General features: G+C 33.1%; 1 protein-coding gene across 1 annotated transcript in view; it reads left to right on the plus strand.

The window, feature by feature from the left end:
• The first annotated feature begins 2,296 nt into the window (after positions 1 to 2,296).
• Positions 2,297 to 16,027, plus strand: part of LOC112044998 (uncharacterized) — a 30,913-nt gene continuing 17,182 nt past the window's right edge. Inside the window, exon 1 of the mRNA XM_024081023.2 lies at positions 2,297 to 2,510. Within this exon, the coding sequence (XP_023936791.1) occupies positions 2,453 to 2,510 (58 nt within the window). The 5' untranslated portion in view covers positions 2,297 to 2,452. The remainder of the gene's footprint in view (positions 2,511 to 16,027) is intronic.

Here is a 16,027-nt window from a genome sequence, read left to right on the forward strand (position 1 = left end):
CCACTAGATTGACCGAAGACATCAAGCGGGCTGTATTAATTTAGTTTTATTTTTTCGTTCAAATTTATTTAATTATTTATGATAATTCATACACCAGTTATGGTAAAATGTATAAAGGCTCAATTCTATAAATGTACCATCATGTTAAACCTACATTTTCATGAATAAAATATCATTCATTCATTCATTTCATTCATTCAAGGGGCCGCTGGATGCTGGCGGCTCGAGACCGTTGTATTTAGAAGTCCATGCAAGAGGCCTATGTCCAGCAGGCCTAAGTCCTAATTATAATGATGATAACCTATATAATTGATGCTCCATCCGGATCTGGCAGAGATACATGTTAGACTTAACTTAAAATAAAGAAAATTCCACTCCGTTCTTATTCGTTGATTCCATTATTTACTAGAGCCTTCAAGGTTATGTTTATGAATAGGTCTGTAAATTATATTTACATTTTAAATTATAATTATATGGACGAAGGTATGTATGTGACTCATGCAGTATGTAGGAGGCTCGGTAAAGAAAATACAACCTTATGAACCTCAATAACAGAGACTATTTTATATGTAGGATTGTAGGACTATATGTATATTAAAATAAGTACTAAGCAGGTATTCGTGTTTTAATTTGTTCTACTAGGTCTCTAGAGAAGAGTTATTTTTTGCAGCATTAGGTCATATGACGGATATTAAACATACTAAATATTTAATTTATAATATATATTACTTACAATCCATGTTTATTATTTATTATTTTTATGTATAACAACGCCAATTAAACAATTGTATAACAACTTCGTTTTCAAGAAATTCAGTTTTTTATACATCCCCCGGGAACTATTGAAGGGTAAGGTAGGGGTAGGGTACGATAGGAGAGGGTACTGGTAGGGAAGAAGTTAGTGCTTATAAATCAAAGCGAATCTTGACCGGGTCCGCTAGTTGATTATAATAACTGACAAACTCTGAAACTTCATTGTAAATCAGTAAAGGATACTCAAACAACTGTTTTTGCGCTTTCGATAATTGGGTACTTTGTTTGACCCTTTTGCATTACGTGACGATATTTTCCTTCAGTTCACCGTTCTACTACACAGTACGCTGCATAAAAGAACTTTGTTTCAAAAGTTAGGGTTAGGAGGTTGGATAGGTCGCATAACTATTAGGGCTGACACGCTGAGAGTAGATTCGTCTGACGTCAAACTTTATTCCATCAGTTGTACTATTCAGCTTGTCAACATGAGTCACACATGGTTTTTTCGTTTTTGTGATCATTAAACATTGTTTTTTCAACAAAATAACACTAATATCGACATAATTATAACAGTAAAGTGGCATTAGTTGTAGCAGCAAGCAGCAATGTTATTTTAAAAGAAATCGTTAAGTAAAGTAATTTCATTGAAATAATCATGTTTAATCGTAAAAAAGAAAATACGATGAGAAACGTTGACACTCGAAACTCGAGGATGAAGTGAGAAAAAGCTGGCGTCGAGTTTCCGACTTAGACGAATTTACTCTCAGCGTGTCAGCCCTACTAGGTATGAGACCTATCCAACCTCATGTCGAGTTTGGCGGGAAAATCGTAGGAAACTCACAAGTAGCTCTCATTTTATTTCCATTGATTTACTACATAAAGTAGAATGTGTTTTAAAAAATGTATTTAATATAGTTCTATAACGGTACACACGCTCCCATATCTCCGTGATAGCCCAGTGGATATGACATATGCCTCCGATTACGGATGGTGTGGGTTATTTATTATTTATTTTATTTACGTGTCTCAAAAGGTGAAGGAAACCATCGCGAGGAAACCTGCATACCAGAGAATTTTCTTAATTCTCTGCGTGTGTTAAGTCTACCAATCCGCATCGGGCCAGCGTGGTGGACTATTGGCCTAACCCCTCTCATTCTGAGAGTAGACTCGAGCTCAGCAGTGAATATATGGGTTGATAATGATGAAAGTTACACAAGTGAAGTGGAGGTTAAACAAGAGGGTTTTAAGTGATTAATTAGATTTTCTCAGTGGACTGTAGAAAGTTTTATTAAGGTTCCTTTTGCTTTATTCAAATAGGACTAACAGCCAACATCAGATTATGGGCATATTTGACCACTTTCGCCCTAATAGGGCTAATTATTTCATAAAACTATTGCTTGATAACTGGTTAAATGTATTTATTGCAAAGAAATATAAAAAAAATATAAAGTCATGTGATTCAAAACATGAATATTTTTTTTCAAAATTTCTACAAAAACCGAGATAGATTAATAGCAGAAACTCATGGTGTGACAACCATAGCGGTTTTACGAACATTGAATAACGCAGCACGCAACGTTTTGTTTCGTTCGAAGGTTCGTTGTTGATCGTTCGCCTCGGCATTCGCCAGTCTCGACTGAGTCAAAACGATCGCGTGTGTTGTTATTTTTGTATCGAAACAAGTGTTCATATTAGAAAAATGGCAAAGTTATCCATTTTTGTGCCTGTTTTATTAGTGGCTTCGTTTGTTGCGTACGGTAAGTTTCATATTTTATTTATTTTTATTAAATTTCATTTTATTTGAGTCACATTTTGTATTTTATGTTTACTTCGTCATAATGTTTTTATTTTACGACCGACCTTCTTTTTATAGGTATATCGAAAAGTTTTTCAAAGTAAGACGTAATATTTATTCGGAAAATTAATTGATTAATTTTCCATTAATAAATTAACAAGATTCATTTCGTTCTTTGAAATTTATTATAGTTCGTTTATTTCTGAACTCATAATACACATGTAAACTCAGTAATTTTTAATATTAATGTATATTACAATATGCTAAAGATTTATAGATTAATTTACGCTGAAGTTCAAATATTAACCGATATTTAATAGGTAGTACTTACGACCGCGTTTTTCCCCGTTAGAGAAAATGTTTATTATTCATGACCCTTTTACTGAGTCAGTTAACGGAATCATTCAATAGATTCATTATTTCGGATTTTTATTGCTTGTGTATTACTACCTAGCTACGTACCGTAACTTAACTATATAAGTACTTACCTATTAGTTGTTTAGAACGTTAATTCATAGAAATAAGTAGATGAAATCACGAAGTAGTAATGGAATGTTCTTATTAATTTTATTGTATCTACAAGAACAATGGTTTGGTATTTTGTTCAATAAGTAAAATATTTGAAAAATAATATTAATTATCTGTAGGTATTTATATAGCAACTATTTCCGTAATATAAAGAAGGAAATAAAAAAGAAACTGTGGCAGTAGTAAATCAATTATGCAGCTACATATTATGTATGTAAAATTTTGTTCTATGTAATAATCGGTAATATACCTACTTATTCATGAATATTTTTTTTTAATTGCTACTTAATTTTTAAACTTCTCCGTATAAATATAGAAAATTTGATATAAAGCCCCTTGAACTATTCTATAAAGTCTAATTCTATAAAGGTAATTCATAACATAACTTCTTCCAACAGTCTTACATAAACCTAGTTCTACACGCACGATTTCTCATAACTTCCAATGTTGTTTGAATGCTATTGACTTGTATTATTACGATGGTGTTTATACCATGGTTACGAAAGGCATGGTTGCGTAAACCCGTGTGGATACCTACTTGTATAAACGCTCCAAAGCCTTGAGCGGAACTTGTGGAACCTGTTTAGAAACTAGCGAATCTTTCGACATAAAAATGGCGCGCGTTTTGTTCGCTCCAAAAGTTTCTTCGCATTTAAAGATCGAAGAACTTAAACGATATATATCTTTTCTCTCTCATTTATTAGTCCTTTTTTTAATTGCTAACAATGTTAATAAAATCATATCATACCTACTAATATTATAAACGCGAAAGTTTTTATAGATGTTTTTAGTCTATATCGCCGCTACTACTGAAGCGATTTGGCTGAAATTTGAAATGGAAATAGATTTTACTGTGAATTAACACTTAGGCTACTTTTCATCCCAGAAAAATCCATGGCTCCCGCAAGATTTGTGAAAAACTTAATTCCACGCGGACGAAGTCGCGGGCGTCCGCTAATACATACAGATAACACAAAACACTAAAAAAAAAATAATTCAACACCCAGCTGCGGTTATACGGAAAATATTTAATTTAGCAAGTCTTCTATGGAAAACAAACTCAAATGAGCCTCTTTCTGAAAACGAGCGAGTTTGCGAATATCCTCAGCAGACCTTCATAAAAGTTAAATGAATTCCTCAATAATAAAGTAATGGAAACTGAGTAAAACGACAAATAGATGCCGTATTTTGGAAGCACAAATAACATTATCTAATTTGTATGACAAAAGACAAACAGAATGACGTCATGTACCTGTATAACAGCTCAATGGTACGTTCCTCAGATAAATTACGTTCGTTTAAAATTACCTCGTCAAATCTTAGATACACGTAAATCTACGGTATTAAGCCCTTTATTAAAAGTCTTAATACCTGTAATATTAACTATGTAAATCACGCGAGTCCCTTCGTCAAAAGTTTAAAGAAATAGGTATACTAACAGTAGCCTGTCAATATATATATAACTGTATAGTCTATGTAAGACAAAATATTAATTTGTAAAACGAAAAGGAGATTTAAACCCACGTTTCTAGACACGGGCATAAGTTAGTTATTTCTGCATATCGTCTCCAAAGAGTAAAAAAATCTTTTGTAGGTTTGGGTGTACTCTTCTATAACAAGATCCCAAGACTGTGATGGACCTGCCAATGCATAGCTTTAAGCAATGTGTTAAAAAACATTTACTTAGTCGAGGTTACTACAACATTGATGAGTTCCTTAAAGATAAAAGCGCTTGGAGGCCATTGGATCAGCTTCCACCTTCACACAGGAAATAAATCTATGTATATGAAATTGTAATTGTTATCAATTGTAAATTATAATACTCTATGACTTTTTCAAAAGAGCAACTGTTGAGTTTCTTGTCGGTATCTTCTCAGCAGAACCTGCCTTCCGAACCGGTGGTAGAATCTTTACAAATAGTCAACTGACGTGTCAAAAGTGCTTGTAAACTGAGCCTACTTGAAATAAATGATTTTTGATTTGATTTGATTTGTTTTGCCAATTATGATGAACTCTGCACAAGAGTACCTGAAAGGATTAAGGAAGGGATCTTTAAGAAGATAAAGGCACTACCTAAAACGTATAACTCCTATAGCTCTACGTCATGTTAGGGTAAATTATTGACCGACCGAAAAAAAGGAGGAGGTTCTCAATTTGACGCATATGTTTTTTTTATAATGTTTGGTACCTCATAAGTTCGTCATGTACTAAGCAATTTTGAAAATTCTTTTCTTAATGTTGTCAGCTAATGAAAACAATACATTTTATTTAATTAATTTAAAAAGCGGGTTTAATTTTTTTTTATTTCGTGTTTTATTTTATGTTATTTTAAGATGAAAATAATTTGTTCTGCTTAGTCAAAACTCGGAATAAAGGCCCAGCCTCCATACTAAATTGGGATATGTCCTTTCCAAAACTCTAAACAACTCTTCCGACTGTTTTTTACCTACCAACCTCTATCTTGAGCAGACTATTCTCCATCTATCTCTATCTCCTATTCTACTACTATTTCCCTTGCTCTTTTCTACACCCTTGAATAATTATTTATTTCAGAATTAAAAGAGAGTTACTTACCTACTACAAAATACAAAATTTTGATGATCTAAAAGGGTTAGCTTTTAGCGATGTCTGTTCTGTAATCATGACAAATAAACAAACAAACAAGCTTTAGTATTATCATAGTAAGTAAGGATAGGTAGATAAACTAAGTTTACTTACATATTCACTTGTATTTGCTAACATAGTATGTGACAGTAATATTTATCTGATGTCTTACTTAGGTACGTAGTCAGTAATTTATTGTCGTAGCATACTGACCACATAGCGTAGGTAGGTAAAATGACTAACTACTTTGCTATAATTTTTCTCTATTATCCCTAGCAGTAATTGCATCTCGTGTCACGCATTTCATAGAACTGTGTACTGGTACATATTGGTACATCATTATTTATCATTTATAATCTGTTTTTATATGTATGTTTGATTTATGTAGGTACTAGCGGACCGCGTGGAATTCAGTTTTTCACAAATCCCGTTGGATCAAAGGATTTTTTCCGGAATGAAAAGTAGCGTACGTGTTAATATAGAGTAAAATCTATTTCCATTTCAAATTTCAGCCAAATCGTTTCAGTAGCGCGCAGCGTAATAGAGGGACAAACAGACACACACTGTTACTTCTACAAAATTGCTTTACTATTAGCATTGGTACTTTATTACAATTTAAAAACTGTCATCATTCTTAATGAAGTTTGGTTTTAGAGATAGCAATGAACAAAGTTAACTGAATTTCGGGACATTAATGAGAAATCGTGTCTCTAGTCGCCAGACATTTGGCATCGCGCCAACCCTTCGCCAAAGACCCTAAAGTTCTAGTTTTTACGATGTTTTCGGGATGTGGCTCTATGAAAAATGTAGATAGTTTTACCATAATAATCTATTTTATATCTTCATGAAATATCGATCAACTAATTTTAGATTTATACTCGTTTTCAAGTTGACATTTTGTACTAAAGCTGAGAAGTTTGTTTGTTTGCTTGTTTGATTAAACGCGCTAATCTTAGGAATTACCGGTCCGATTTAAAAAATTCATTCAGTGTTAGATAGCCCATTTATCGAGGAAGGTTATAGGCCATATATTATTCCCTTATTCCTACGGGAACGGGTACCACGCGGGTAAAACCGCGCGGCGTCTTCTAGTACAGTTATGGAGGTTTCGTCCACAATCAGTTGTTAGTAATTAATTGCGTCATATATTTTTTTACCCGGGTCATTATTACGAATTGTTTGAATCAAACACTTATTAAAATCGGTTAAGTAGTTTAGGCGCTACGGTGGATACACGCATACAAATACATACATACATCAACTGCCAAAATCATCACTCTTCCTTTAGTCTTACCCGTAGGGTAAAATTTGGGTTAAACGGTGGAAACGACTACTACAACCGTATATAGAAAAAATAATTGATTTCTTTCTCCCACCCAAATCTATATCTATTCGTCATCAACCCATATTCGGCTCACTTCTGAACTCGAGTCTCCTCTCAGAATTAGATGGGTTAGGCCAATAGTCCACCACGCTGGCCCAATGCGGATTGGCAGACTTCACACACGCAGAGAATTAAGATAATTCTCTGGTATGCAGGTTTCCTCACGATGTTTTCCTTCACCGATTGAGGCACGTGATATTTAATTTCTTAAAATGCACACACCTGAAAAGTAAAATGCCCCGGACCGGATTCGAACCCACACCCTCCGGAATCGGAGGCAGAGGTCATATCCACTGGGCTATCACAGCTCTTTCTATATCTATACTAATATATAAAGCTAAAGAGTTTGTTTGTTTATTTGATTGAACGCGCTAATCTCAGGTACTAGGTACATAGATTTGAAAAATTCTTACAGTGTTAGATAGCCCATTTATCGAGGAAGGCTATAGGTTATATTATACTCGTATTCCAACGGGAATGAGAACCACGCGGGTGAAACCGCGTGGCGTCAGCTAGTAATTATATAATCGCAATGATCAAATAAACATTATATCATCCGCTGACCTCGATACGGTTCATATGATTGTTCCTATTAATTTGGCAAAGTTATGTCGCAAACTGGTATTGTTGCGCGGAAACACAAGCGATTTCCTGTAAGAAAGTGGGTTGAGATTTTATAATACATATATTATATATATATACATATAAATGCAAGTTTGTTTTTTTTATTGAGAAAGAATACAATAAGGAACTTAAGCTAACCTATCCTAATAGCTATACAAATCATTAAAGTTAATTGTATTTGTGGAGGTTTTCCTAAATTTGGTAATTGGTTGTATTATAATTGTACATTTACAAATGCGAAATTTAGATGGATTTTGATACTGTGATGAATGAAACCTACCAAAACAAGTACTTTTTATAACGAATAAGTCCCTGATTGACAGAAACCGAAGTTCCTGCGAAATTTGTATGAAGAACACGATTGCTCATAATTTTTAAATAATTAAAAGAAATATTTAATTTATCTTGGTTACATAATATGTAGTACGCGAGTTAGCTTTGTATGTATTAAAAAAACCGATCAAATTGAGAACCTCATTTTTGAAGTCGGTTAAAAATACGAGTACTTTAATTAATTAAACATAGTTCCGGTTTTCTAAGAGGGATGTAATTTATTCATGAATTTTTAATAGTATTTTGCATTTTATAAGCATTTTTAAGAAATAAAAGAACTGTAAATAAATATTATGAAAAAAATTTTTTAAATTTAAAACACGATCAATAAAACATCCATTAGTAGGTATGCAAGCTAGTGATAGCACAGAGTGATATAAGATGTATTATGTAATATGTGTTGACCCACATAATTATGGCTGACAGGTACCTACACTTTGCAGGCGCGGCCAAGTGTTTTTTTTTATTTGACAGTTGCGTAAGACCACTGAATATGTTTTTGGTAAAAACTATTTACATTTGTATTGGCTCATCGATTTCGTTTCTTAAAATTTATTAAGTTATTATTTTGTTTAAAATTTTCTAATAAATTGATTATTTAATACTATATGATTATTTAATAGCTTTGATAATTCATTCATTCATTCATTTTCAACCCATATTCTGCTGCGGTCGAGTCTCCTCTCAGAATGAGAGAGGCTAGGCCAATAGTCCACCACGCTGGCCCAATGCAGATTGGCAGACTTCACACACGCAGTGAATTAAGAAAATGCTCTGGTATGCAGTTTCCCTCACGATGTTTTTCCGGATGGACCGGATTCGAACGCAAAATCTCCGGAATGGGAGGTAGAGGTCATATCCACTGGGCTATCATGGCTACCTACTATTACCCAATAGACATATTATAGTGTATGACAATAACATTCGTTATATATAGATCACTCGATCGATCACATTCCATGTGATCGATCGAGTGTAGATCGAGTATTTCCTTAAATATTAGAATACTTCGAATATTTAAAGAAATATGAGCAACATAGTCTTAAATAAGTAGTTGTAATAAGACAAACAATGGAATTTTATGTTGCTGTATTTAAAATTTAGATTTTATTATTCTTTCAATTTGTAGTCTTAATTTATTTTAATTCAATTACAGATATAATTATCTGAACATTATTTACTACGTTATAAACTAAGGATTTCCACACACAACAACTGGTAACAATTATTATTATAATGAGGTTTTTCTTGGAAAAGTTATCCGCTTTCTTATACCTTTAAAACTATTGTTAAAATACATGAATTTAAGCAATGAAAACCCCATCCAAATCGGATCAGTAGTTTGATAAAATTGTCGACATACGTACATAATACGCGTCGAATACAAAACCCCTATTTTGAAGTCGGTTAAAAATGTTTGCGGCAAATTGCAAGTGACAAACCACTTTCACTTCATTACTTGATATAATCTTGTCACGGTTGTTGGCGTACTATAACCGTATATGGCCTTAGCAGGAAGTGCGATATCCATGGAACTCGATTACAACGCAAAGAAAGTAGATATAGAATATAGATAGCCTAGTTTTGGACAGTTTGGCTAAAGTTTTCATGTTATGGTGTTTGTTTTCCGACAAAAGAATAGGTATGTATTGCGACAATAGGGATGATGACAGTTTTTTAAATTGTATATAAATTAAGAATATGCTAATAGTAAAGCAATTTTCTAAAAGTAAAAGGATATCTGCGATCCTTACTTTCGGAGCTACTGGGATTTAAAGAATCAGATTTGCGGCGCTGCCGCGGATCCCTGAATAACGCTCCAAACCAAATTGCACGCACTAGTGACGTCGTTGGCTCGCTGATCGTTAGATTTGTATGGGCGTTGAAACAAAATCACTAATATCTTTGTTATTTGTGCGTTTATTTTTATAGTTAATTTATTGAAAAATGTCACATTTAATGTAAGGAAGCTAAAACTGTATGAATTTTCATCTAATTAAGATAAAAAAAATTGATAAATTTTGAAATTTTATAATCTTATTTATTTTGCAAATATCCAAACATTCTTTGCTTTTTTTGTATAAATTACTTAACATTGACCTTATTTACCCGAATGTATCATAAAAATCAATTTATTCAAACCTAGTCATCATCCCCATTGTTTAGTTGATCGTTTAAGAATATTTGCACTATATATTTTAATTAATATGACAGATATTCTCACCAATATTTAATACCTCCAATCCAATTATTCTGTGTTAGGAGTGGGTATGAAAATAGGCCAGAGAGAATAATCCAACCTGTGATTTCTCGGAGATAGGTTTGGTCCTCTTACTATGAAACTAATAAGTAGGCATTTACAATAGGTAGGTACATAATTGCCAACCCGCATTGGGCCAGCGTGGTGGACTATTAGCCTAATCCCTCTTATTCTGAGAGGAGACTCGTGCTCAACAGTGAGCAAAATATAAGTTGCTGACGATGATGATGAATACACACATATTAGTTGAGATTATTTTATACGATATTGAAAAAAACACACGCCTAACACTACGATCGAACGATCAAGTAATATCACATGCCTCCAGCGCTAACGCCCTGACGTCTGATAAACATGACATCATCCCGATCGCGACCAACACACGATCAGTTTTATCGGACGTGAAGCAGTTAGCGCTGCAGGCATGTGGGCTCATCGGATGGTGAGTGGCTAGCATTATGTTTAGTACCGATACCTTTACTGAATTTGTCAACAACTCCCTAGCTACACATTGTGAATTTACATAATAAAAATCCCAAGTGAGTCGTAATGTTAGACGTAGACAATGATTTATGATATAAAGAGAATAGGGATGATGACAGTTTTTTAAATTGTATATAAATTAAGAGTATACTAATAGTAAAGCAATTTTGTAAAAGTAACAGGGTATCTGCGATCATTACTTTCGGAGCTACAGGGATTTAAAGGGTCAGATTTGCGGCGCTGCCACGGATCCCTGAAAAACGCCCCATACAAAATGGCTCGAAAAAATGACGTCATAGGCAATGTAATGATCGTTAGATTTGTATGCGCGTTCAAACAAAATTACTAATATCTTTGTTATTTGTGCGTTTATCTTTATAGTTCATATATTAAAAAATGTCACATTTAATGTAAGGAAGCTAAAACTGTATGAATTTTCATCTAATTACGATAAAAAAATTTTAGTAGTTTTTGAAATTTTATAATCTCATTTATTTTGCAAATATCCAGACAATCTTTGCTTTTTATGTATAAATTAGTTAACATTGACCGTATTTACCCGAATGTATCATAAAAATCAATATATTCAAACCTAGTCATCATCCCCATTATAATTAAATAATAATATACATAAGTAATATGTGTGCTATTACGCTTAACCTTGTATTGTAAAATTACCTCATAATGTCCAAAATTAGATTTTATCTTCACAAATACGTTTTGATTGTCAAGGTTTCATTTATATACACTACTAGCGAATTTTTTTTTTTACGTGAGGAAATCCTCATGGAACACTACTAGCGACCTGACCCAGCTTCGCTTCTTTTAGATACTAATATAAGCATTAGTCTATACTACAGGCACAGATTAAACAAATAGAGCGCACAGAACTAAACTACAACTTATAACATGTTTTTTAGACTTTGTTTTCACTATAAAGGGAAAAATTACATCGTACTTGCAAACTTCTGATCAGCTAACTTGGTTTTAGATCACTGAAAATCCAGTTAAAATCTTTATGATTTAAACGGCTTAAATTAATGGTAAAAAGAAAATAAACAATTTGTAATGCATCGTATCGGAACATACAATCCTTATCGATGGTGTTTGATTATTTCCAAGGTCTTCATCTCAGCAAAGGCAATTATATTTGCATTCAGTTTATCACTCGAGCTGTTTACCTTCAAGGCAAGTTGATATAACGATTGTTTATGTATAGAATGCATATCTGTATATTATGCATGTATAGAATACGTTTATAATCCAATCAATTTATAATCAAAAATATAAAATAAAATATATCCGCGGTTTAATCCGCGTAGATCCCCTTTCCGTCTAAATATCGCCTAAAATATAGCCTTAGTTATTCCTTATAACATAAGTTGTCTGTTAGTGCAAATTTCGTCAAAATCGAAAAGAAAATTCTCGTTTCAGAAATTAGCCGCAACAAACAGACTGACAGACAACAAACTTTAAAAATAGTTACTACTAAAAATTTAATGCTTTTTTAAAAATAAACATTTAATTTGAAAAATTTAAAATTTCATTACTTGAAACAACTATTCAAAACCTAATCGCACTGAATGTAGTGCTTAGTACTGAACTTAAAAACCGTAAAATTTCGGCTAACGTATATTGCGTTATTTTAGTAGACGATAATATGATGTCAGCTGACATTTTTTTTTTTATTTTTTTTTTATTTGGGTTAACAAACAGTAAACGATAAGATTACAATTCAAAAAAAATTACTGACATTAAAACTAAATCGTTAACCTACACCGTTAACCACAGATTAATCCTAACTAACATCTGTAAAGCATATCGTACTATTCACGGGACAGCCTTTATAGCTTCATATGAAAACTGATAATTTAAAAATATATAATTTTTTTTTAATTTGTAAGTTACAACGTCACTATTTTATAACGGTTTTCATAACGTGTCACGAATGTTAGAGCAATTAAATTATAACAGATATTGCGTTCGTAGGCAAAATGTACCTATTACAATACATTTTAATTAATATTCACCCTTTGATTGTGTTTAAACTGAGCGTAAAGTATAATTACCAGTATATAGGATAAATGCCTACCTATATTCAATCCATACCGGGAAGTACGTTTGACTTCGGAATAACGTAACGCTAGCCACAAACGGTCAATTATTCTCACGTTTCTGTAGCACCCACGACTATTTGATCGTGTGTTGGTCACTGCGTCCATGACGGCTCGACTCGCAAAAAATATATTTGTTACTAGCGGACGCCCGCGACTTCGTCCGCGTGGAATTTAGTTTTTCACAAATCCCTCGGAAACCATGGATTTTTTCGGGATAAAAAGTAGTATATGAGTTAATCCAGGCTATAATATATCTTAATACCAAATTTCAGCTAGTTCAGTTAAGTAGTCGAGGCGTGAAAGAGTAACACACATTCATATCATTAAAATCATCAGTTTTCGCAAATCTCGGGAAACCATGGATTTTTTCGGGATAAAAAGTAGCCTATGTGTTAATCTAGAGTAAAATCCATTTCCATTCCAAATTTTAGCCAAATCGCTTCAGTAGTAGCGGCGTTAAAGAGTAACAAACATCCAAACATACATCCACACATCCAAACAAACTTTTGCGTTTATAATATTATATTAGTAGGATGTTTAATACAAAAATAATGCTACGGACGGTCTTACTGACTCGTGATGTTTGTTACTTAAAATTGTCATAGCATTTTTTAGGATTCCGTGCCCAAATGTAAAACGGGATTACTAAGACTCCGCTGTCCATCCATCTGCCACCAGGCTGTGTACAGGCAGTAAAACTTTTCACATATGATGTATTTCTTTTGCCGCCATAACAACAAATACTATAAAAACAGAATAAGAAATATATTAACGGGGCTCCCATACAAAAAACGTATTTTTTTGCCGTTTTATAGATACGGAACAACTCGCACTTGGCCGGTAATTTAATATTTTTTTATTTACTGAGAATAAAACTATGAGCACTGCACCAAAGAGCTAGGCTTGTTATCAAATAATAGAAATGAAAATGTGGTTTTAGGTAAGTCCAATTATACATATAGTTAGGGGCATTATCTAGCAGTTTCAATATTGTTCATCAATTTATATCACATACAAAATTTCGCTTTCCTCATACCATAATAAGGTACTTAATAGCTAGTAATAGGTAGGAGTACATCGTTTCTTTATCAAGCCCGCATAATTCCCAATCGAATTTAATAAAAAGCTCTACCCTCCACTCTGTGACTACATTAATGTCTTTTGTTAGTCTAATAGCGTCAACTCACGCTATCGGCAATATCGGCGTTTTTGTATTATACAAAGGAAACATTAATTTGTACTTATACGAAACGATGTGAAAGTAAGTGATTTACAATATCTACTATGGCTCAAAACGGAGGGCTCGCAGTTCGATCTCTAATTCGAGTTTAATCTGATTTTTTTTTTTTGAGAAAAAATACAATAGGAAACTTAAAGCAACTTATTCTAATAACTATATGTACAAATGTTGCCCACGTGGAAAGGTGAATATTGACTGCTTTTCCGCGTTGTGAGCCAGGCTGATCCTTTCCCAACTAGCCGCGATGAAATACTTCGGAGATTTTTTTGGCATTGCAAAAAAATAAATTTGAACTGATTATAGAGGTAAGATTTGTTTTTATGTTTTTAACAAAGAAACAAATTTGGCTCCAAAACTAGATGACCATTACAATTCTAGGAATAATGCCCTATTTAATATAGGCTATATTTTATCGCCGTATACCCACGGGAACGGGAACTAAACGGGTGAAACTCAAGTCTGAGTTCATATACTATGAACTGAAAAAACGCCTGACGAAAAAAGAAATACAAGAAATTGTAAATTTATTCGCGATTTTTTGATATTTTCCTTTATATATGCGATTGTTTATTGCCAAATGCCACACGATTCTAAATTTTAAAGTACCAAAATATACGGCTTAAACGGCTTGGTACTTTTATATTTCAGGTCTTAGAGATATGAAAAACTGGAACTGATTTCAATTATCAGAAGGTCTTTACACAGATTGACGGACAACAAAATGTATAAGGTATATTAATGTAAGTACGGAACCCAAGAAAAACAAAGAAAACTAGCGGATATCCAGTATCCAGCAAGTAGCTCACGGGTCGTGGCCCATTCAGAAACACTAACCGACAATAATAGATGATGATCTTTAATTAGGTTAGTGAAACTACTCATTATACAGCCGTGGTCTGTCCGTGCGTTGAGGCCAAGCAGGTCAGGGGTCAACTTACTCACCGTTTATGACTCTAACGACCATGATACAATGACCAAATTATTAATATAAATTAAATTAGTATGACCACGTAGCAGTAAAGCTTTTGTAGGCTACATCTGTTGTGATGTTATTTTAATGATATTCAAAAGCTTTAAAAAATCAAATTTTTTACTATTTTCAAAAATCTTTGTTTCACTAAATTGAATTAGAAGTATGTTTGTATTAATGACTGACGTCATAAGAATTTACTTTATAAATTTCATTTTAAAATACTTTATTATTCCTTACATTTTTAGTTTTTACATTAAACAAGTTTACAGTGACATTCATAAACATAAATTAACTTTAAATTGTTACTTTGTTAATTATTTTATAAGAGTAAAAATTTAAAGTTAATTTACATAAAATTAAGACATGCAATCGTTTGAGTTAGTTCGTATCTATACGAATATTAAAAAGATGAAGAGTTTGTTTAGTTGAACGCGCTAATCTCAGGAACTTCTTGTCCGATTTGAAAAATTCTTTCAGTGTTAGATAGCCCATTTATAGAGGAAAGCTATAGGCTATATTATCACGCTAAGAACAATAGGAGCGGAGGACCAAGGAGGGTTTTTTTTTCCTATTGAGAGCTTACGCTGCGTGCGCTGCGTAAACGGTAAGGCAAAAATCATGTAGGTATGACAGATTTGTTCTCCTTTAAAAGTTCTGAAAAAAAGTCCGCGACATTTCCCGCGGTATTAATTGTGAAAAACAAAAATTCACGCGGACAAAGTCGCGGGCATCCGCTAGTCTTAGATAAAAACGAAATGACATCGAGTATGCATTGAGGGTTATACAGCCGGAAGAGAACAAATTGCTCTTTTATAAGCAGTTAAACGTACCTAATTAACGATGTCTGCGACCCTCTATTAAATAATGTCCCCTAAGTATTGGTACATTGGATTTGTAGTTAAAGCTTGTTATCGAGTATTTTGTACTACCACT

This window comes from Bicyclus anynana, chromosome 19 (assembly GCF_947172395.1).
Source record: "Bicyclus anynana chromosome 19, ilBicAnyn1.1, whole genome shotgun sequence".
NCBI lineage: Eukaryota > Metazoa > Arthropoda > Insecta > Lepidoptera > Nymphalidae > Bicyclus > Bicyclus anynana.